At 40.2% G+C, this 24,016-nt stretch overlaps 1 protein-coding gene across 6 annotated transcripts in view; it reads left to right on the top strand.

Moving 5' to 3' along the window:
• RYR2 (ryanodine receptor 2) overlaps positions 1–24,016 on the top strand; it is a 767,906-nt gene that overhangs the window by 201,210 nt on the left and 542,680 nt on the right. For all 6 annotated transcript variants that reach the window (XM_030335594.1, XM_030335595.1, XM_030335590.1 and 3 more), the window contains exon 2: positions 8,579–8,698. In XM_030335594.1, coding sequence (XP_030191454.1) covers positions 8,579–8,698 — 120 coding nt within the window. The remainder of the gene's footprint in view (positions 1–8,578; positions 8,699–24,016) is intronic.

Below are 24,016 nucleotides of genomic sequence, written 5' to 3' on the forward strand. Positions count from 1 at the left end.
TTTTTTTTTCAACGTTTTTATTTATTTTTGGGACAGACAGAGACAGAGCATGAACGGGGGAGGGGCAGAGAGAGAGGGAGACACAGAATGGGAAACAGGCTCCAGGCTCCGAGCCATCAGCCCAGAGCCCGACGCGGGGCTCGAACTCACGGACCGCGAGATCGTGACCTGGCTGAAGTCGGACGCTTAACCGACTGTGCCACCCAGGCGCCCCCATAGGAATTCTTTAGTGTGAAAAAAGGCTAGCCTTCTGGCTGAAATATTCCCTGTAATCATTACATTCATACAGTTTTTCCCTCTGTGTGGATTCTCTGACGTCCATAGAGGTAATATACTCTGGGTGAGGGCTCTTCCTGATTCACTGCATTTACAGCATTGCTCTCCAGTGTGAACTCTCCGATGTTATCTAGGGACAGAGTATGCATTAAAGGCTTTCCCACACAAAGAAGGTACTCAGTGTGTCTTTTTTTTTTTTTTTAAACCAGCGTGGATTAAAAAAATGTACTCTTAAGGGCTGAATGATGACTGAAGGCTCTTATACTAAGAATATAGTCATAGGGTGTTTCTCCATTCGAATTTCCAGATGGGCATAAAGGTTAAATCTGTGGCGGGGGACCCTTCACTTTATTTAGAGGGTTTCTCTCCAGTGTGATGATTTTTTTTTTTTTCAGTTGTACAGCTAAAATTTATTCAATAGTAGCTTTCTGGTTTCTTTTCCTACAATCTGTCAGCAAATTCTGCCAATTCTACCTTGCAAATATACTATGTTCAAGTTGCTATGTCTTTAGTAGGTTCTCAATTAAACATAGGTGGCCTGGGCTTTGCATCCTTGTGATAGGCACCATTTTGGCATGGCTTAGTTAAACGGCATCCGTACCCCAACATAATGGTTCAGATTTCATTTACCACGATAGCTTATGAGTAACTGTGTCAAATACAGACGTCACTGCTCACTCTCCGGTGTACGAATCCCCATCAGATAGGTACCAGACGCGCAGCGTGATCAGTGACCAGTCACGTGGCTTCTTCCCGAGTCCGTGGGGATCGGTCACCACCCGCGTGTTCTTCGTGCTCTGCAAAGACCGTAGGCGTGCAGGTGCGTTAGTTACGTCCTCGTCTCCCTGTCATCAAGGCATGGGACATTTTGCGAACATGGGTGAGTGGGAATTGGCTAGCGGAAATGGAGGTGCGGTAAAGAAACGAAAAGTGGGGAACCTGGAAATGAAATCCGCATCGAACAGAAGAGGAGTTGTAGATGCCGAGTCTGGGTGTGGGAGTGCAGACACAGCTGCCACTTGAGAAACCGTGGATGTGCAGCCAGAGGGACCGAGCGGAGGTGAGCTTATCGCCACAAATGAGGAATGTGGTTGTGACACAGAGGATGAAGATTGTCGCCGAGGAAGTAACACTGGCAAAGAAATTCACATTAGAGGAACTCCCAGAGATATTCTAGAGCCCTGAAGATGCTGGAGAATGAGCCAAATGTAGGAGTGCGACAGTTTGCTGAGACATAGAGGGGGGTGCTCGTTCCACAGGGAAAATTACATAACCAGCAGGATAAGGCAGGCCCCGTCCAGACTGCTCCTGATGAGTGTTTTACAAAGAACAAAAATACTTTAATTCTCAGTGTTCTTAATGTTTGAAATTATAGGGAGCTAAATATTTTACTGTTTTTTTTTGTTTTTTTTTTTTTCCATTTCTCTGTACTTTTATAACTGGTAGAGTTTTTCATGTCTGGACCAAAATTTTCAAAGGTACAATCGTAAATAGTTTCCCCAAAGATTTGCTTTGCACAGTCATTTTTCTGGTTGTACCATTGTGTGAACTGAGGACTATCTGTATTTTTTGAACAAATGACTGTAAACTCCGTGCAAGACCAGAAATATGGGCTTCTTTTTTTTTTAATGGTCTCAGCTCGTTTGCTCTGATAACCACATATTTGCTGTAAGAAAAACCAATAGTATAGATAGCATTTTATTTAGCCAATTTCCAGAAAAGCTAGAAGTGATGATGACGTCAAGGAGACAGACCAGTGACCGCTTATCACAGTTCCCGGAACATAGGAAGCACTCGATGAATGTAACATGTATCTAGAATTTGCTCACTTCCGTCCACCTCCACTGCTACACCCTGGTCTGGATCACCTTCATCTCCCTGAATGGCTGAAGTCACTCCCCTTAGATCCTTCTGTTTCTTTCTTGCCTCCCTGTGGTCTGCATTTAGTACAGGACCCAGTGGCCCCCATTTCCTTAGTAGAAGCTAAAGTTCAGACACGAGGCTCAAGGTCTCTCAAGGTGTGGCCCCACCCACTACCTCCCACCATCTTCCCCCTGACTACTCTGCTTCAGCCCCAAGGACATCCCCCTGACTACTCTGCTCCAGCCAGAAGGATGTCCTCTGTTTCCTTGAACATGCTGGGTTCAAGGTCTTTCATGGTGTGGCCCCACCCAGTACCTCCCACCATCTTCCGGCCACAAGGCCATCCTCTGTTTCCCTGAGCATGTTGGGTGTTCAATGAACATGACTTTCATTGTCCGTCCCCCCAGGCAGTGCTCCTCCTGAAGATAGTCATGTGTCCATTCTCCTTCCCTGCTTCAAGTCTTTGCTCAGAATACATCCCCTCAACAATACATGACAGTTGTGTTCATATTTTTATGCTTCCCACCCATAGCAACCCTCCTGATCCCCCTTACACAGCTCCATTTTTTTTCCATGGAACTTTTTACCTTTAACACGATTGACAAATTGACTGTGCTTTTGTTTATTGTCCCTCTTCCCCTGCCAAAATGTAAGCCTAATGAGTGCAGGGATCTTGGATTTATTCAATGATTTATCTCAAGCGCTTAGGGGATATCCTATCACATATATCCTCGGTAAATATTTATTCAATGACGAATGAATGTTTGAAAGAAGCTATTGATGTTGTTTGGTAATTATTTCCCGTTTTGTACTGTTTCAGCACTCTTGGCAGCATTTGTTAGAGAAATCATGTCTTATTTACTCATCACAGAATTGCCTGGAATGCAGCATTCTGGTGCTGGCTCCACCCCCACCCCTCATCCCTGCCTGCCCCCAAATAATCTCTGTTCTTTTTTTTATTAAAAAAAATTTTTTTTTAATGTTTGTTTATTTTTGAGAGAAGAGAGACAGAGCACGAGCAGGGGAGGGGCAGAGAGAGAGAGGGAGACGCAGAATCTGAAGCAGGCTCCAGGCTCTGAGCTGTCAGCACAGAGCCCGACACAGGGTTTGAACTCACAAACTGTGAGATCATGACCTGAGCCGAAGTCGGACGCCTAACCGACTGAGCCACCCAGGCGCCCCAAATAATCTCTGTTCTAAAGAGTTGTCAGGTCACAGGAAGACTACAAGAGCATTTAATAAAAGGAATTCAATCCAGCATAGACTTATGAGGCATTCACTGTGTCTACATTGGCTGATGCGATTGCCTCTGTTTTCATTAAAGAAGTTATTTGATTGGACACCCGGTTTCTGTGAAATTCAGTCTGCCCTGCTTGACCGTAGGATACAAGGCATGTAGTCTTTGGAGTTGGAGCCAGTTGTGGAAAAATTATTAAGACATAACTGAAAAACAAAGACCAGTTACAGAAGGTCTAGGCCTGGATAAACATTTCAAGATGACAAGCATTGTAAGCATCTAAGGAAAACACCTGGTGTGATGTGAGGGACTTTTTAATGACCAGGGTTGTGAAGAACATTTTTTTGACTTTTCAAGGGCGCAGTATGTTTGATTTGCTTAGATTGTATATGAAAACAGTTGTAATTGAAGTTTTATTATGTTTATTTGGAAATGGGGAAATTAGGAACTGGACTGCTTTTTTTTTTTTTTTTTTAAATCCAGTGATCTCATTGGGTTTTATACTGACGCTACGAATGCTTATGATACATTAACATTTGTCACAGATATAGTAGGATCAGCAGTTTTCCTCAAATATTGCCCTTTTTCCTGGCTGAATATAACCAGAAAATCACCTAATGGAAGCCTGTAATGCTGTCTTTAATTGGAAAGGTAGGATCTTACCTTGGCAATTCTAAAAAGCGTCCCTATTTGTCAGCATGGTAGCACTTATTCATGAGCTAGTATAAAGTGGATTAAAATGATCATTTACTGAGTATATTTTCCCAGTGCAGTGTTAGATGCTGTAATTTAATAATTACATAAGTGAATGCATAGTGACAACTAAAGGGAATACAGTGGTATAGGAGCCCAAAACAAAGGAAGTGACATAGCCTGGTGGGTCGGGGAAGGCTCACCTCAGGAGTGGGTGCTTGAGTTAAGTAAGATTTGAAAGATAAATGTGTCTTAACTAGAGGGAGATAAAGGGTTTAATAGCACGTGCAAACTCCTGTAGGAATGAAGGAAGGTTGGCTGGAGGAAGTGTTGGGCTGGCACTCTTCTGTGCAGCGTGGAGCCTTGCACACTAAAAGAGTCTTTTGGTGTTTTTCCTTAGAGCAGCGGGAGGCCATTAATAGATTTGAAGCCAGGAAACATTACAGTTGGTTGATGGTTGTGTCCTCAAGTTGAAGCGCCGTTGGATGCGAATTTGCAGTGTGGAAAGCTATTCAGTGGGTTTTGAGGATGACTAACCAAGATGGTAGCTGGTGTGGTGAGAAATGGATGGGTTTGACGTAGAATCCATAGGACTTGGGGATTGTAAGCTGGATATCACTCTCACAGAAGCGCCATTTATCTTCATGAAGTTCATGAAGTTGCTCCTAGAATATTTGTTTTTTACAGTTTCATATTTTCAAAATTTGTGAAAAAAGAGGAGTAGTTTTGTTTCTTCAAGTTTGTTTTATATAAAATGGGAAATGGTGTCAGTTCAAGTGTTTCCAGGAACAGGCATGATACTCGTATCTCATTATTGTGCTAGACATTCACGGTTAATGAACAGACTTTGAAATTTTAAAAAATGAAATGATAGAATATGAGCAGAATGCACTTTTGTAGTGTTTTGATTATGGAAGATGAGTTGCTGTGAGTTGAATCAAAATTTGTTGCACTAAGTCCTAGGAATGAGACATGGGAACTCAGAAAACCAAAAATACCCAAAGGCAAATACTTAAGGAGGATTTTAGTTGTTATGGGCTCGGGCGGGAAAAGTGATGGTCACAGTGTGCATTTAGGCACTCGGGTACACCAATGGCACATGCAGCTAAAAGGTAAAGGTCAGTGATGAGAGTTAGGAGCCTGGACCTCAGGACCACGTAGCAAAGACTAATTCCGAAGCCTTATGACACAAGAGACACCCTTTCACTATAACCTTATTGTTCTGTTACCTTAGCAGTATTAACTTTCTAGATCCCATCAGTATTAGGCTGTGCTTGGTTTGTTCTTGGAAAAGAAAATGGATTTTGTGTGTGTGTGTGTGTGTGTGTGTGCGCGCGCGTGTGCGTACCTATATCCTTACGCACACATGTATATGTCGATAAAAACCAGATTTACTGCACATGGGTTATAATAAATAAAAAATAAAGCTACTTATTGAGACTTCTCAAATGCATAGTCAGTAGGCTCTCAAACCACAGTGGTTCTGGAGAAAAATTATGCTTTGAGATGAATGATGGGTAAATTAAAGGGAACTGGCAGGTATTTATGAATTGGTCTTTGGTCCATCCATGCTCAGTATATTTTACCTTCTGTCAGAAAGGAACCCTGTGCTTACTGGAATATAAAATGAAAACAGCTGCCAGGTAAACTGGAAAAAGCCTCAAAAGTCAGGCTAGGTTCTGTCATTCAAAGTGGAACCGTGATCTAACGTTGTAGCAACAGCCTCTCTCCTTGGTGGGGTGGCCGAACTCTTTTGAACTTAAGGTTGCTTCGTGGCCAGGCACTCCATCACAGTGTTAAGGCACTAGGTGGAAGGGAAACTTTGCATGAGTGAGTTAGTTTTATACACTTAGTAGGGTAATTCATATATTATTTAAGTTGGTTCCTTTCCCTGATATTTTGGTATGAACACATATTAATGAGCACCTTCACATGTACTCTCATTTCTGGTTCTGTCCAAAGTATATGTACTTGTTTTAATATTCATCTGTTATTGATTGCCTTCAAGCTCTTCTAAGAGACTACTCACATGTCTCCTGGGATTTATATGCTTTCTGGGACCCGTTTGGGATCCTAATTCCTCGGATCCACTAGTTAGAAATATAGGTTCAGCCTCACCCAAGACCGATAGAACCAGAATCTGCATTTCAGCAAGACTCACAGGTGCTAAGATGTGCATTAAAGATTGAGAGGTACTTTTTTAGATAATGATTGTAGTAAAAAACCAATTGAGCCTCTAGAAGCAACATGGGGCTGAGGACTTTTAGATTCAGATCAGTTAGGTTTAATGATCAGTTCCTAGAACTAGGTATGATCAGCCCTCTGTCAGCAGCAAGTTATTTTGAACCTCATTGTCTTCATCTGTGTATTTGTGGATAATCTTTATATAATGAGATGTGGAGAATAAGTAAGTTAATGCCAGGACTGACATAGACTGTTCTTTTTGGTAAATATGGTGTGCCTTCTTTTCTTGTGTGGCTTACTGAATAGCACTATTATTCTCACCTATACCTTTCCATTTTCTTATTCTCATTCCCAAAGTGTCTTTAATGAGTGCATCAAAGTAATTATTTACTAAGTGGTACTTAGATAGACTCCAACTTCCAAAGGAGCCCATTTTACCCAAGAGTGCAGTTTGCATGCTGAAGTTAGTTCCAGCGGGTGTGAGTGGGACCAGATAGCAAAAGGCTATGGGGATTTGGTAAGGCACTGAGCACATCAGCACAATTCAGGTCTTTGTTATGACACTGCCTCTTTGGAAAACACAATATATCTTTGGTTTTGCAGATTATATAACCAACAGAAACACTTCATTATTTTTATTATAGCCATGCTGAGCATGAATTAATATTCAGATGTACTCATTATATGAAAATAATGCTATTTTTTTTAGCAGATGACTTTTAAGTTGTAACAATTGAATGTTCACTGGAAATTAATGGGCACCTGGAGGGATAGTCGGGAGGAAATTATTAAGAAATTGGACTTTGCCTGTGACTAGAGCTGTAGGCCAGTCATTAGATATTGCTTCTCCATATAGGAAATAAAGCAAATGCATAGGATTATGAAGGCTTTAAATGCAAATTAGAGTTGTAGTTTTCCAGTTGATACGGCAGATTCTTTGGGTTAACCCAAACGGCTTGTCTTCTGCTTTTGAATTTTTATCACAGCTCATCACCCCCCACTCTGCCATTTTTCCTGGGTGAGGGTCTTCTAGGATATACTTGTTTGTTCCTTTTCTCGGACTCTAATTAAAAGGGTCAGTGAGTATATCCTTTTACTACTCTGTTAAGTGTCTCGTTGCCTTGTGTTTGAAGTGTCAAAATGTAAGTGGTTAGACTTGTTAGGTATTTGCTACCTAGAACTTGTTAAGGTGAGATATTTTGTTTAAAAATGACAGTGGTATCAGGCACCTGGGTGGCACAGTTGGTTAAGCGTCCAACCCTTGATTTCAGCTCAGGTCATGATCTTACGGTTTGTGAGATCAAGCCCCGCATCAGGCTCTGTACCGACAGTGCAGAACTTGCTTAGAATTCCCTCTCTCTCTCTCTCTCTCTCTCTCCCCTCTCCTCCTCCTCCTCCTCCTCCTCCTCCTTCTCCTCCTCTACCCCCCTCCCCTACTCGAGATCTCTCTCTGTCTCAAAATAAATAATCTTAAAAAAATGACGATGGTATCTCCCATTTATTGTCTATTTAGTGCCTTTTGTAGGTCGGTCATGGTGTGACTCCATTACCTTATCATCTTAGAGATGCAATACTTTGTCTAGGATCTTCTAACCTGTGCATGGCAGAGCTGAGATGGGAATCCAGCCATGGCTAATTCTCAGGCCTGTGTTTCTTGCAGTCCTCATGTTGCCTACACAGAGTCGTCCCATTTACCGTCTTCCCCCTTGTATAACTTGTCCTGTAAGGCTGCTTAGTTAATTGGAAGCCAGTGTTGGGTTTCACAGGACTGAACTAGCAAATCCTCTCTCTGCCCATTTCTAAGCAACCAAGGGTCCTTTCAAACGTGGACAAGTAGCCGGTGTGTGGATGAACTGGGGTGACTTTCTGGGTTGGTCCATTCTTGACCTGTTTTCCTCTGCTGGTTTTGGAGCGATGTGTGTGCCTGCTGTTGGAACCCATGTCGTTCTTGATGATTCGTGATGTCCTAGGCGTGTGTCAGGAAATTTCTTTGTAATTTGGATGATTAAAGCGGCGTGTAAGAGTGCTAACGTGGAAATTTTGTATTTTACCTTTCCTCGTGTGGGTTGCCTCTGGGGATCAGCAATGAGAGTGAGAGAACTGTTGGCTGAGTTGAGTGGCTGCACCCTCTTTCTCCTGCCACCCTGTTACCTTTTTTTACAAGTAGACATTCTCTAGGGATTGACTCGTGGGTCTTTTTGGCGAGTTGTTGTTCCCTTTGTCTCTGCTTTTTAATATGCATTAAAGTAATAGTGTCCAAGATCAGAGTTAGACCGCCTTGTCATGTCAGATCTCTAACTTTTTCTCCTTTTTCTCTTTTTGCAGGACGATGAAGTGGTCCTACAGTGCACCGCGACCATCCACAAAGAACAACAGAAACTGTGCTTGGCAGCGGAAGGGTTTGGCAACAGACTTTGCTTCCTGGAGTCTACTTCGAATTCCAAGGTGGGATAAAGCCCTGGGAGGCTGTTCAGATATTGGGGTTTTACTCATGGCAGTCAAGTTATTGACGGGCCCTCTGTAATTGCCTGTGGAGCAGAATAAACGAGAGGGGGTGTGGAAGATGTTTTGACTCTTCACGAAGCAAGTTTCTAGCTGGACCTCCACTCTTTGTAAGGAAGTCAGATAGGATTGTTGGCAAGAATCAAACAAAGCCCTTGCCCCCGTCGTGGTGTTTATATCCTCGCGGACAAGTAAACAAGTAAATAAGTGGTGTGATTTCAGAACGAAGCGCTATGGAGAACGCGGAGTGATAGGGTAGAGATTAATGGGGCAGGGACTCGCCCTTTCACAAAGGGTGTTTGGGGAAGGCTTGCTGAGGCAGTGACATTTGAGGAGTTTGGAGTGAAGTGAGAGAGTAAGCAGTACTAAGTACTCTGGAACATTCCGGAAAGAGGAACCAGGTGATGCAGGGGCCCCTGGTTAGGAAGAGGAGTTGTCACTGGGGCCCGGTCTTGGAAGGCCTTCCAGGCCACAGCCAGGAGCTGAGGTTTCTCCCTGGGATGAAGGGAGGCCATTGGAGCAGGTGAGTGATGCGATCTGATGTAGACGTTGCCAAGATCGTCCTGGCTCTCGTGGGGTATGGAGGGTGTTGAGAGAGCAAGCATGGAAGCAGGGAGATGGTTGGAAGGTGTCTGTGGAAGTCTGGACACGAGCTGCTGGGTCTTCGGACCACAGCAATGGTGGGGGATCTGGAGGGGGAGATTGAGAACTTGCTTTCGGGACTCGCACCATGTGCTGAAAGATTAGATTGTGTCGAATGAGGGAAAGAGGAAATGAAGATGTCTCGTGGGTGGGAAGTCAACCAGAAATTGGTCAGTGTAGTCGTTTTTTGCGTAGTACTTCCTGACGTCCAGAACCCTTTGACGGGCAGTCTTACCCCGTTGTTGTGGTAAGAGTGTTGCTGTTGCTCTCAAATTCACTGCACAGGGGAGGATTTGGAAAGCTAACAGAGGCCAGGTCCCATGCCTAAGATGCTCGCCGGGCCTTGACACAACAGTGTCAGGAACGATTCTTCCATGCTTTGACCTTGGCCATTTGACTTCAAATGCTTCATTCTTTCCTTTATACCACAGTACTTCTCTGGTGAAATAATTATAATTCTGCGAAATAATACTGAGCACTGTGTACACATGATTCATTTATAATAATAATAATAAATTACAATTTTAATAATATAATTATTAAATTATAACTGAATTATAATAATTCAATGTTAGTAACTTTACTACCATTTTAATAGTCGGTGGCAAAACGTGATCACGGTGCATTTTATAGCTCTCCATAGATTTATTTACTTATTTTTAAATGTTTATTTATTTATTTTTGAGAAAGAGAGAGTGAGCAGAGGAGGGGCGGAGAGAGAGGGAGACAGAATCCCAAGCAGGCTCCATGCTGTCAACACAGAACTGGATGCGGGGCTTGAACTCATGAACCATGACACCATGACCTGAGCTGAAACCAAGAGTTGGTTGCTTAACCGACTGAGCCACCCAGGTGCCCCTGTTACTTAGATCTGTTTTAATTTTACAAGTGTTTATTCAGCATTCTCTTTGTATTAATGACTGTGACACTTGTCAGTCGTGAAAAATGGTCTTCTTAAAAAGAAAATATTAAGCATTTTAACATTTAGGATGTTCCCTGTGGTTTCTGCTATTTTGTAGTGGCTGGAACCAGGCACACCATTTAGTTAGCTGGTTCTTGATTTTTCCCTTGTGTGGAACACAGTACTGGCTATTGTTTTCTTGTTCCTTTAACGGAAGAGCTGGTTTCCAGCACTAAAAATGAATGCTTCCTACTCGGCAGTGGGCATCTCATGTGGCAGTCAGGGCACTAATCCATGTAAACTGGTTACTTCCTCGGAGGCATTAACTATCTCATTGTTAACTGATGACCTAGTGAACTGACCGCCTGAACCTTTTTTTGTTGTCATTTTGTTGTTTTTTTTTTTTATTTTTATTTTTAAAAATTTTTTTTTTTTAACGTTTATTTATTTTTGAGACAGAGGGAGACAGAGCATGAATGGGGGAGGGGCAGAGAGAGGGAGACACAGAATCGGAAGCAGGCTCCAGGCTCCGAGCCATCAGCCCAGAGCCCGACGCGGGGCTCGAACTCACGGACCGCGAGATCGTGACCTGGCTGAAGTCGGACGCTCAACCGACTGAGCCACCCAGGCGCCCCTGTTGTCATTTTGTTTTATTCTTCTCTCGTGTATTTGAAAATTTGCCTGAAGGATGAGATACTGAGGTTGTTCATCAAGCATAGAATGAAGTAGCAGTTGAAGTCCAGTAAACCAATTTGAACTTTTTTTTTTAAATCTTTCTTAATGTTTATTTTTGACAGAGAGAGAGAGAGAGAGAGAGAGAGAGAGAGAGAAACGGAATGTAAGCAGGGGAGGGGCAGAGAGAGGGAGACACAGAATCCGAAGCAGGCCCAGGCTCTGAGCTGTCAGCACAGAGCCTGATGCGGGGCTCAAACTCATGAACCAAGAGATCATGACCTGAGCCAAAGTCAGACACTTAACCAACTGAGCCACGAGGTGCCCCTCAAATTTTTTGTTAATGTTTTTTTTTTTATTATTTATTTTTGAGACAGAGACAGAGCATGAGCAGGGGAGGGGCAGAGAGAGAGGGAGACACAGAATCCAAAGCAGGCTCCAGGCTCCGAGCTGTCAGCACAGAGCCTGATGCGGGGCTCGAGCTTACACGCGGTGAGATCATGATCTGAACCAAAGTCAGATACTAAGCCAACTGAGCCACCCAGGCGCCCCTTAAGTTCTTACAACATAAGTACAGTCTTACTTGAAAACCTGCTGCAATGTCAGGTTTTTGTTTTGTTTTTTTTCCCCATGTTTCCATTTGCCTTTGTTCTCGTATATCCTTCCTGTACTTTTCTGCCTGCTGAAATCCTGCTTGTCTTTCAAGAGCTATTTCAAATAGTCCTTATTCTGGGCTGCTTTTTCCCAAGTTCCTGAATTCTCTTCTCTGTGCTTCTTAAGTGCTTTGTTTATACTTCTGTTTTGTTGCCCAGTGGGATTCATTCTGTATAATATCTGCACCACTTTCTCTCCCTGACTATATCCATATGTATGTATGCTCCCAGACACATAGACCAGCTTCTGAATTCCCTGAGGACCAGAGCGTATTGATTTATTTTCTTAACTCTTACTGCTCGGTAACGAGCACAGTGCCTTGACCTAGTAAGTGATCCACAAAACTTAGTGGACCATTAAGTTTGAGGGGAGACCGCTGATCTTAGGCCAATTATATTTTTTATAGACTTTTAACTTTCAGTAATAACGGAGTCAAAGCTCTGGATCTCCGTTCGTGTTTAAAGTATGTAAGCCTGGGTACAGATGTGGTTTGTGCAGCTGTATCTGGTTTTGACTTTCATTGGTGGAAAATGGGAGATGGTCCTTTTTCCCCCTCTCGAGTTTGTTGTCTCCTGTATTGATTATAAAAGTGGAGAGAACAAAGTTATCATTGGCAGTGAGCAAGGAGTCACTGTAAATTATATATGCGTTCCTGGAAATGATCCCAGAAATGTCTTAAGCTGCAGAATCTTTTAATCAAAGACAGGGCTCTCTTTTCCAGAAGACTGTTTCATGCTGCTAGGATATCTCTCCATGCTGTTTTCTGCCTGAAAGAGAATGACTCGGAACTGCAGCATAGGTTTTCCTGAAGAACATGCAAACGTCAGATCTGATGCTACCTCAGTTTAGTCATTCCTAAATTAGAATCACGGATATTTACTGCACATTCTTTATATGAATGACTTTTCATTTTCTTTGTTTTACGATTGAGAAGTCAGGCTTTTGCTTTTAGGAACCCAGTCACTTTGAGATAGACCCACCTGCTCTCATTTAGTTTGAGGGGAAATGAGAAGCTCTCAGAGAGGCAGAGGGTTTCATCTCTGCGAGTCTTTACGTAAAAGTAGGCAGAGCTTGGAAGAGAGCAGAACTTCACGTACACACACAACACAGTGACGCGTTACTAGGTGACACGTTATCCCCACGTATGTGTTGGGACATGAATGACAGGAAGTGGAGGAAAGACAGCACCATTTCTGTCGTGTCCAAAAATCAGTTACAAGTACTCATGGAGAGCATAGTGGGCCAGTGTGGAAACAGCAGCTGAAACCAAGAGGGAGCAAAGGAGATATGGTAAGAACGGGTATTTCTGGAGCAATCTTGGCCCATGACTTTGGAAGCTAATCTAGTAAAACCCCTTCCAGATAGGCCTTATGTTTTTTTTTTTAATAAATATTTTTTACTGTTTATTTATTTTTGAGAGACAGGGAAAGACAAGGCACAAGCAGGGAGAGGTAGAAAGAGAGGGAGACCCGGAATCCAAAGCAGGTTCCAGGCTCCAAGCTGTTAGCACAGAGCCCGATGCGGGGCTTGAACTCATGGACTGTGAGTTCATGACCTGAGCCGAAGTCGGATGCTTAACCGACTGAGCACCCAGGCACCCTCAGACAAGCCTTACTTTGAGAATAAGCTTTTGAGAATCAAATATGGATTGAGCAGGGTGATAGGGGCAAAGAACAGACAGGGATCAGGTAAAAGGGAGGGAGGGAAACAGAGCCACCAGATCTCAGAAAAGAAAGGCTGTGTTTTATTTTATTTTATTTTTTTTTTCAACGTTTATTTATTTTTGGGACAGCGAGAGACAGAGCATGAACGGGGGAGGGGCAGAGAGAGAGGGAGACACAGAATCGGAAACAGGCTCCAGGCTCTGAGCCATCAGCCCAGAGCCTGACGCGGGGCTCGAACTCACGGACCGTGAGATCGTGACCTGGCTGAAGTCGGACGCTTAACTGACTGCGCCACCCAGGCGCCCCAGAAAGGCTGTGTTTTAAATACTGGGTAAAAACAGAAGAACAAGTTGCCTAGAGCCGTGCTGCTAGAGAAGCTGACCCATTCTCCTTTTGTCCAAAGAAGCTCCTTCCAGCCTTATCTGTTTTTCTGAAATGTTTTTGTTACCTGTAGACATAATTCTGCTCCTGGTTGGTGTCCTCTTTTTATTATATATTTATAAATATATAAAAATATTTCTATATGTTATTTATTTCATATATGTTCTTTTATATAATTATTTTTATATTTAATATAGAAATATATGATACATTGATATATACTATATTCATATATTTAAATATATAAATATTTACATATAAATTATTTTATATATAAATTGTATATAAATTACATTATATATACATATACGCATAAATGTATAGTGCACATATATATTATATGTGTAATTATACCATTTATGTCATGTACATAAAATTATGCTATATGTAAAACAGTTATATATACACATAATTATATAAATTACATGTAATTTATGTATTTATATTTATAAAAAGATATGTTATATATATATGTATATATATATACATATAACTATACTTTATATAAAAGCATATGTGTGTATATATACATATATAATTAGGTGTAATTTATAATAATGGGTGGAGTAATCTAGTTTATATTTATTTACATAGTTATTTGAAGTTACCTTTTATATATTACATATATATATATACAGGTATATATGCAGATATATATATATATATATATATATATATATATATGCTTTTATATGTTAAAGAGACAGAATAAAGAGCAGAATAATTTTAAGTCAGGTCCACCAGACTTAAAACTGTTACATGATGTTTCAAAATGAACTAAAGAAATTCAGAGACAACAGCATAGATTATAAACTCAGAAAAAAAGGTGAGTAGAGAAGAGAAAGATTTGAAAAGAGCTGAAAGATCACAGGACTGAATTGTAAATCACAGACACACTAACTTTTGGAAAGGACACCAGAGTGTATAAACCCATGGTAATACCTTAAGAGTAACAGAAGAGGGAAAAGTGAAAACCTGTTAAAAAAACAAAACAAAACCCAAAACTAGAGGAAAGAGATGAAAGCACCTGAGAGGCTTCCAGGTTCTTGTCCAGCACGTAAGATGCTTGGAAGTTGCCACTCTGTCTTAACAATAAGTAAAAAGCTGGGCAAACTGAAAAACCAACAACCCTTCTTAGATCCGTGAGGCAGTGAGGTCACAGGGCAAACTTCTGCCCCCAAATCGGAGAGAGCGACAGGCAGGTGCACAGAATCACAGCTCACGTGAGCAGTGACCTCTAAGGAACCGGTGCCTGATGGGACAACCTGAACTGAACTGATGAATTGCCGGGGGCTCCGTGTGGACGGCTCTAAGCCTTAGAAAATCCCAGGGCCCCACACTTTTGGGAGTTTTCCCTCCTGGGGCTCCCCCCGGTTCTCACAGTGAATATTGGAGGAAAATTCCCTGGTGCTTCTGCCAGGGAGAGGGAAAAAGAACCGTTTTGAGATATTCCAGAGGATTATGTTTTTAACAAGATATGCCCTCTGGAGAACCTGTTTTACCAGAACTCTACCTGCTGCAATTATGTCGGTGACTGACCTACCCAGGGGAAAGGAAATTCCCGACTCCAGCCCACCTTAGCCATCCCGTGCCACCTAAGAGGGGGAATACTGAGAAACTTGTGAAATTCACAGTCCAGAACAACCGGCTCACTGAAAGTCTGAGACCTAATAACAGAACCAGAAAACACTTCCTCTTCCCGTACCTTACCAGCACGTTACTAAAGGCTTGTTTACAGCAATTCCCTTTACCCGGTACTTCGTGTGTGGCTATCAAGAAAAAACAAACAAACAAACAAAAAACCCAAGTACTGAAAGGCAGTAAACACATTTGGAAGGGACAGAACAGGGATCAGAACCAGACTCCGATATGGCAGCAGTGTTGGAATTACCAGACCAGGAATTTAAAACAACTATGATTAATATGCTAAAGGCTCCAGTTCATAAAATAGACAGCCTGCAAGAACAGATGGGCAATGCAAGCAGAGAGATGGAATTCAAAGAAAGAAAAAAAGAAATGCTGGAGCAGAAAAACACTGACGGAAATTAAGAATGCCTTTGATGGGCTTATTATTAGACTGGACTCGGCTGAGCGAAGAATCTGTGAGTTTGAGGATATCTCCATAGAAACCTCCAAAACTGAAAAGCAAAGAAAAAAGTTGGATTGGAAAAAAACAGGACAGGGGCGCCTGGGTGGCTCAGTGAGTTGAGCATTCAACTTCTCTTCAGGTCACGATCTCAGTTCGTGAGTTCGAGCCCCACATTGGGCTCTGTGCTGACAGCTTGGAGCCTGGAGTCTGCTTCAGATTGTGTGTCTCTTCTCTCTCTCTCTCTCTCTGCCCCTGCTGCTGTCTCTCTCTGTCTCTCAAAAATAAACAAACGTTAAAAAAAAAAAAACAGGACAGAATACCCAAGAACTGTAGGACAACTACCAAAAAATTCTAGAACCATGATGAAAGGAATAGAAGAAATATTTGAAATAATAATGACTGAGAATTTCTTTTTTTTTTTTTTTAATTTTTTTTTTCAACGTTTATTTATTTTTGGGACAGAGAGAGACAGAGCATGAACGGGGGAGGGGCAGAGAGAGAGGGAGACACAGAATGGGAAACAGGCTCCAGGCCCTGAGCCATCAGCCCAGAGCCTGACGCGGGGCTCGAACTCACGGACCGCGAGATCGTGACCTGGCTGAAGTCGGACGCTTAACCGACTGCGCCACCCAGGCGCCCCATGACTGAGAATTTCTGCAAGTTATTCTACAATATCTAACCACAGGTCCAAGAAGTTAAGACAACGCCAAGAAGAGTGAATGCAAAAACCCCACTACACGTAGGCATATCATTTTCAAGGTACAGAAAATTAAAGATAAAACATCCTGAAAGAAGCCAGAGGAAGAAACACTTTATACGTGTAAAAGGGCAAAGATAAGAATTGCATCCAATTTTTTGGAAACTATGCAAGAAAGAAGGGAATAAAGTGAAATATTTAAAATGTTGGGAGGGAAAAGCTATCAACCTAGAATTCTGTATCCTGCAAAATTGCCCTTTAGAAGTGAAGAAGAAATGACTTTCTCAGACAAAAATTGAAGAAATTTTTTGCCAGTAGACCTGGCTTATAGGAAACATTGAAAGAAATTCTTCAGCAAGAAGGAAGCTCAGAAACTTGAGTTTACATAAAGGAAGGAAGGAAGCATTGGTGAAGGTAAAATTAAAGTTTTTTTTATTTTTCTTATTCTTAATTGATATAATAGATAAAAGTTTGTTCAAAATAGTAACAGCAACACTGTATTTGCCTATGTATGCTTATGTGTAAGTGAAATGAATAATAGCATTTCTACAAAGGATGAGGAATGAATTAGGATTGTTTTGTTAAAAGGTACTTTCACTATCCATGGAATAGCAAATATAATGTTATTTGAAAGTGGACTCAGATTGGTTGTAAATGTATATTGCAAACTCTAAGAAAACCACTTTAAAAAAGTAAAAAGAAAAAAAAGAAGGGGGGGAATGCCTGGGTGGCTCAGTTGGTTGAGCATTTGACTTTTACTTTCAGCTCATGTCATGATCCCAAAGTCATGGGATTGAGCCCCGTGTTGGGTTCTGCACTGAGCGTGGAGCCAGCTTAAGATTCTCTCTCTCTCTCTCTCTCTCTCTCTCTCTCTCTCTCTCTCTTTCTGTCTCTCTGTCTCTCTCTGTCTCTCTCTCTCTCTCTCTCTCTCTCACCCCTCCCATGCCCCTCTCCCCTGCTTACACTCTCTGTCTAAAAAAGAAAAAAAGTATAACTTATATGTGAAGAATGGAGAGAAAGTAAAATCATATGAAATATTCAATTAAAGTCACCGAAGGCAGAAAAAGAATGGAAGACAAAAGTAGAGCAAAGAATAAGGGCAACAAATAGAAAACAGAAACAAATATGTAGATCTTAATCCAACTGTGTCAAGAATTACTTTGAACATCAACGGTCTGAATGCACGAATTAAAAGACTGAGATTGTCAGAGTGGATCAAAGATGACACCCAACTATTTCTTGCCTGCAAGAAACCCACCTTAAATATAAAGACACATAGATTAAAAGTAAGTGGATGGAGAAAGCTATATCATGCTAAAAATAATTGAAAAAGTAGGAATAGCAGCCTTTTGGGTAAGGAAAATTATCAGGGGGAAAGAAGGGCATTATATGATTATAAAGGAATCAATTTTCTAAGAAGACATAACAATCCTTAACACGTATGCGTGTAACAACAGAGCATCAAAGTATGTGAGGAAGAAACTAATAGAACTACAAGGAAAAATAGATGAATCCACTGCAATAGTTGGAGACTTCTGTCCTCCTTTATCAGAAATAGGGAGATCCAAAAGGCAGAAAATTAGTAAGGGCATAGTTGAACCACACAACACTATCCATCAACTGGATGTCATGGGTATGTATGGAATACTTTATCCAACAGTAGCAGAATGCATATTTTTCTCAAGCTCATGTGGACCCATTGACCAAGATAGACCATATTCTGGGCCATAACGTACAACTTAACAAATTTAAAAGAACAGAGATCACGCAATGTCTGATCTTAGACAACAAGTGAATTAAAACAGAAAGGTTGAAAATCTCAGAATACTTGGAGATTAAGTAACACCTTTAAATAACACTTGGTTAATAAATCTTAAGATAAATTTAAAAATATTTTGAACTAAATTAAAATGAAAACACAACTTACCAAATTTGTGGGATGCAGCAAAAGCAATGTTTAGAAATTTAAAGAAATTTAAAGGACTGGGTGCATCTATTAAAAAAAGAGGAAGATCTAAAATCAATAATCTAAACTTCCATGAAAGAGAAGAACAAATTAAATCCAAAGTAAGTCTAAGAAAAGAAATGAAAAGAATTAGAGCAGAAATCAATAAAATTGAAAACAGAAAATCAAAATCAATTTTAAAAAGCTGTATTTATTGAACAGAGCAATAAAATTAGTAAGTTTCTAGCCAGGCTAATTAAGAAAAAAGAATACAAATTACAAATATCAAAAATAAGAGACATCACTATAGATCCCACAGACATTAAATAGATAATAAACAATACTATAATTCTCTGCCCCAAAATTTGATATATTGGGGGAATGGACAAATCCCTTGAAAGACACAATCTGCCAAAATTCACACAAGAAGATATAGACAACCTGAATAGGCTTATAGGTATTAAATTGAATCAACAATTAATAACTTTCCATACTAAAAGCAGCAGGCCCAGATGAATGGTGAATTTAAAACATTTAAACCATCAAGCATTTAAAGAAGAAACTAGACCAGTTAACTATAATCTCTTTCAGAAGCAAAAGAAATATTTCCTAACTCATTCTCTGAGGCCAAAATTATTCTAAAATCAAAACCAAACACATTACTAAGGAAAAAAACCCTGAAGGTAAATACCTCTCATAAACAAATGCAAAAATCCTTATAAAATATTATCAAATTGAATCCAACAGCGTATAAAAAGAATTATATGCTATCACCACATAGGATTTATCCCAGTTGAGAAAGGCTGGTTCAGGTTCAAAAATCAACTCGTATAATTTATCACATCAACTGAGAAAAAATGAAAAGTCATACAATCATATTAATAGGCTCAGGAATAGCCTTTGACAAAACCCAACACCTATTCATGATAAAAACTCTCAGTAAACAGGAATAGAGGGAAACTTTCTCAACTTCCCAAGAACTATGTATAGAAAACCTATAGCTAACATCTTAATAGTGAGAAAGCTGAAGTTTTCCCACTAAGATCAGTAACAAGCCAAAGATGTCCCCTCTCACCCCTGATTTTCAACATTATCCTGGAAGTCCTAGCCAATGCAATAAGACAAGAAAGATAAAAAAGGCATACAGCTGGGGAAGGAAGAAATAAAACTGCAGATGATCTTTTCATCTATGTAGAAAATCTGAAAGAATCAACTAAAACCTTCTAGTGTTAATAAATTACAGCAAGGTTGCAGGTTACAATTCTAATATACAAAACTCAATTGCTTTCCTATGTACCATCAGTGAACAAGTAGAATTTGAAATTTAAACACAATACCATTTATATTAGAATGAAAAAAAAAAAAAAAAAAAAAAAAAAAGAAAAGAAAAAACCCTAGGTATAAACCTAACAAAATACCATAAGATCCAAAATAAAAACTCAGATGAAAGATATCAAGGAACAACTAAATAAATGGGGAGATATTCTATGTTCATGAATAGGAAGACTCAATGTTATCAAAATGTTAGTTCTGTCTGACTTGATTTATAGATTTAATGCAATCCCTATCAGAATCCTAGCACGTTATTTTGCAGATATTGACAAACTGTTTTGAAGTTTATTTGGAGAGGCAAAAGACCCAGAATAGAGTAATATTGAAGGAGAAAACAAAGTTTCCTTATAAAGCCACAATGTTAAAGACATGTGGTATTGGTGAAAGAATATACCAGTAGATCAGTGGAACAGAATAGAGGGTCCAGGAGTAGACTTACAAACATAGTCAACTGATTTTTGACAAAGGAGCAAAAGTAATACAATGGAGGGAAAATAGTCTTTCCCAATAAGAGGTGCTGGAATAACTGGACATCTTAATTAAAAAAAAAAAGTAAATCTAGACAGAGACATTATACTCTTCACAAAAATTAACTCAAAATGGATCACAGATTTTAAAATGTAAAACTACATTGGGGCGCCTGGGTGGCGCAGTCGGTTAAGCGTCTGACTTCAGCCAGGTCACGATCTCGCGGTCCGTGAGTTCGAGCCCCGCGTCGGGCTCTGGGCTGATGGCTTGGAGCCTGGAGCCTGTTTCCGATTCTGTGTCTCCCTCTCTCTCTGCCCCTCCCCCGTTCATGCTCTGTCTCTCTCTGTCCCAAAAATAAATAAACGTTGAAAAAAAAATTAAAAAAAAAAATGTAAAACTACAAAATCCTAGAAAATGACATAGTAGAAAACCTAGGGAATGTTGGGTATGGTGATGCCTTTTTCATATAACACCAAAAGCACAACCCATAAAAGAATAAATTGGTAAGCTGGACTTCATTAAAGTTAGAAACATGTGGTCTGAGGAAAAATAGTGTCATAAGAATGAGAAGATAAGTCTCAGACTGGGAGAAAAAACTTGCAAAAGACACATCTGATGAAGGATTGTTACCTAAAATATCGAAAGAACTCCTAAAAGTCAGAAGTAAGAAAGCAAACAAATGGATTAAAAAATGGGCCGAACACCTTAACGGACTCCTCACCAAAGAAGATACCCACATGACAAATAAGCACATGAAAAATTGCTCCAAATGATATGTCATCAGGGCAGTGACAATGAAAACAATGGGGTACCACTAACTCTATTAGATTGGCCAGATTCCAGAACACTGACACCACCAAATGATGGTGGGGATGTGGAGCAATGGGGATTCTCATTTCTGGTTGGTGACGATGGTGAATGATTCAGCCATGTTGAAAGACAGGTTGGCAGTTTCTTACCAAACTAATTATGACCTTACCATGATCCAGGAATGGTACTCCTTGGTATTTACCCAAAGGAGTTGAAAACTTAACGGCCATGCAAAAAGTTGCACATGGATGTTTATAGAAACTTTATTCATCATTGCCAAAACTTGGAAGCAGTCAAGGTGTGCTTCAGTAAATGAACAGTATAAACTGTGGTATATACAGATGATGGAATAGTATTCATCACTAAAAGAAAATGAACTCTCAAGCCACAAAAGGACATGGTGGAAACTTAAATGCATATTACTGAGTGAAAGAAGCCAATATAAACACCTACATACTGTAGGATTCCTGCTATATGACATTCTGGAAAAAAGAAAGCTCTAGAGCCAGTGCAAAGTTCAGTAGTTGCCAAGGGTTAGGAAGGAAGGGAGGGATGGATAGGTGGAGCATTGAGAATTTTTAAGACAGCAAAACTATTCTGTATGATAGTATAGTGATGAATATATGTCATTATACATTTGTCAAAATTCATAAAATTCACAGCACCGAGAGTGGAACCTAATGTAAACTATGGACTTTGGATGATTAGATGCATCAGTGTGGTTTCATCTGTCATAACAAATGTCCCAAGCACTGTGGTGGGGGATGTTAATAATGGGGGAGGCTATGCAGGCAGAGAGTGTATGGGCAAATCTTTGTACCTTTCATTCAGTTTTGCTGTGAACCTAAACCTGCTGTAAAAAAATTGTCTATTCAAAAAAGCACAACAGAACATCTTAGAAGAATGTCTAATGTACTTAAAATAAAAGATCCTGGCAAATACCAAAACTCAGGAATGCTTGCTTGAAACTACACATTGCAAAGCATGGTGCATACTTTGGAAAATCAATTTCTTTGTTGTTCAAGACAGATATTCTCATAAAGTATATTAATTAAAGGTAAAGAAGAAAAAATCTGTTGAATCCAGGCGAAAGGATAAGTCACTTTTAAAGGAAAGGAGGTCACGTGTCATCAGATTTGTTAACACCAATGCTTAAGAAACTCAAGGAAAGGAAATAGGAGTCAAGGATTCCAGCCAAACTGACTTTTTGTGGAAAAGCTATAAACAAACTGCTATGAATATGGAAAAAATTAGGGATATTGTTTCCATGAGCCCTTCCTTAGGAATTTACTGGAGAATGAGCTCCAGTAGAGACTCCGGCATGAGGACTGGTTGTGAGCAAGCAACGTGCTCAAGAAGCAACTCAGGAAGCCGAGACTCCAGATGATTTGAAGGAGAGAGCATCACATGTAGTGGTCCCATGCTTGACACTGTGAAGTTGGTATACGACCAAAACACGGGAGAAAAATGGGGAGACTTTATAAAAATTATATTAAACTTCCATATCAATAGCTGTAAGTGGACTTAACCTATTGAAATAAGAAGAACTTAAGATTTTCAGGTTGATTAACATAGCCAAATATGACATTTTGTATACTAAAACAGAGATAAACAAAGTACAGATAAAAGGTTGGACAGGGGTATACTAAGAAGCACAAGTAAAAATAAAGTGACTTTCTCAACTCTCTGACCAGGTGTAATTGAGACCAAAAACCTTGAAAAGAGACAAAGAAGGCTGTCTAACCAATGTTAAGGGGTATGCTTCACAATGAAGACGAAGTAGGTGTATGCACCCAGTAACAGAAACCACTTCCTGAAACCAGAAACTACAGGTGCCAAGAGGAAAGAGAAACTCAGTACTAAGAGGAGATATGACACACTTCAAGTGGAAAAAATAAGTAAAATGCTTTGTATAAAAGGTCGATGAGCATGAGTGGAGGAGGGGCAGAGAGAGACGGAGAGAGAGAGTCCCAAGCAGACTTTGCATTGTGGGTGCGCAGCCCAGTGCAGGGCTCCATCCCACGAATCCTGAGATTATGATCTGAGCCAAAGTGGGATGCTTGACTGAGCCACCCAGGTGTCCCGAGAGTATACATTCTCAAAAGGTTCACATAAAACAGTAAAGTATATTGGGGTGCCTGGGTGGCTCAGTCTGTTAAGCATCCGACTTCTTCTCAGGTCATGATCTCATGGTCCATGAGTTCGAGCCCCATGTCGGGCTCTGTGCTGGACAGCTCGGAGCCTGGAGCCTGCTTCAGATTCTGTCTCCCGGTCTCTCCCAGCCCCTCCCCTGCTCATTCTCTGTCTCTGTCTCTGTCTCAAAAAATAAATAAACATAAAAAAAAATAAAAAAAAAAACACTAAAGAATATTGACCATATCTTAGGTCACATAAAGAGAACCACAGTGAATTGCAAAGAGCAGCAGTAATACAAACATGACTCTACAGAAATAAAACCAGAAGTAATTTTTCAAAGAAAAAGACAAATCCCCACAAAGTCCCTTCTACCTAAGAGTTAAAAAGCCACACTATTAAATAAATGTTGAGTGAAGGTAGGAGCCTCAAATAAAAATTGAAGAATTTCTTGAACATAGTGAAAATGAATACATGATATTGTGACATGTAGAATATGTGAGACACAGCTGAGGAAGTTCTGAGGATAAGAATTTTAGCATTAAATCTATAAAGTAATGAAAATGAAAGAAAAGAAACCCACAAATGACTTCAACAACCACCTAAAAACTAGAAAATAAAGTAAGCAAAAGAAAGTGATACGATGCAATTAACAGAGTAAGAAAGAAATGGATGAGTTAATTTAAAAATTGGTTCTTTGAAAAAATCAACAGGCAAACCGCTAATTAATCCAATCAATACAAAGAAAAAAAGCACAAATATTCAAATATTAAAAGTTACATAAAGGAAGGAGGGGGATAATGATCAAAACAGAGGAAATTAAATCATAAGAGACCATTTGCTCAATTATATGCAGGTGGATTTGAAAATCTT

Source organism: Lynx canadensis, chromosome D2 (assembly GCF_007474595.2).
Source record: "Lynx canadensis isolate LIC74 chromosome D2, mLynCan4.pri.v2, whole genome shotgun sequence".
In the NCBI taxonomy this organism is placed as follows: domain Eukaryota; kingdom Metazoa; phylum Chordata; class Mammalia; order Carnivora; family Felidae; genus Lynx; species Lynx canadensis.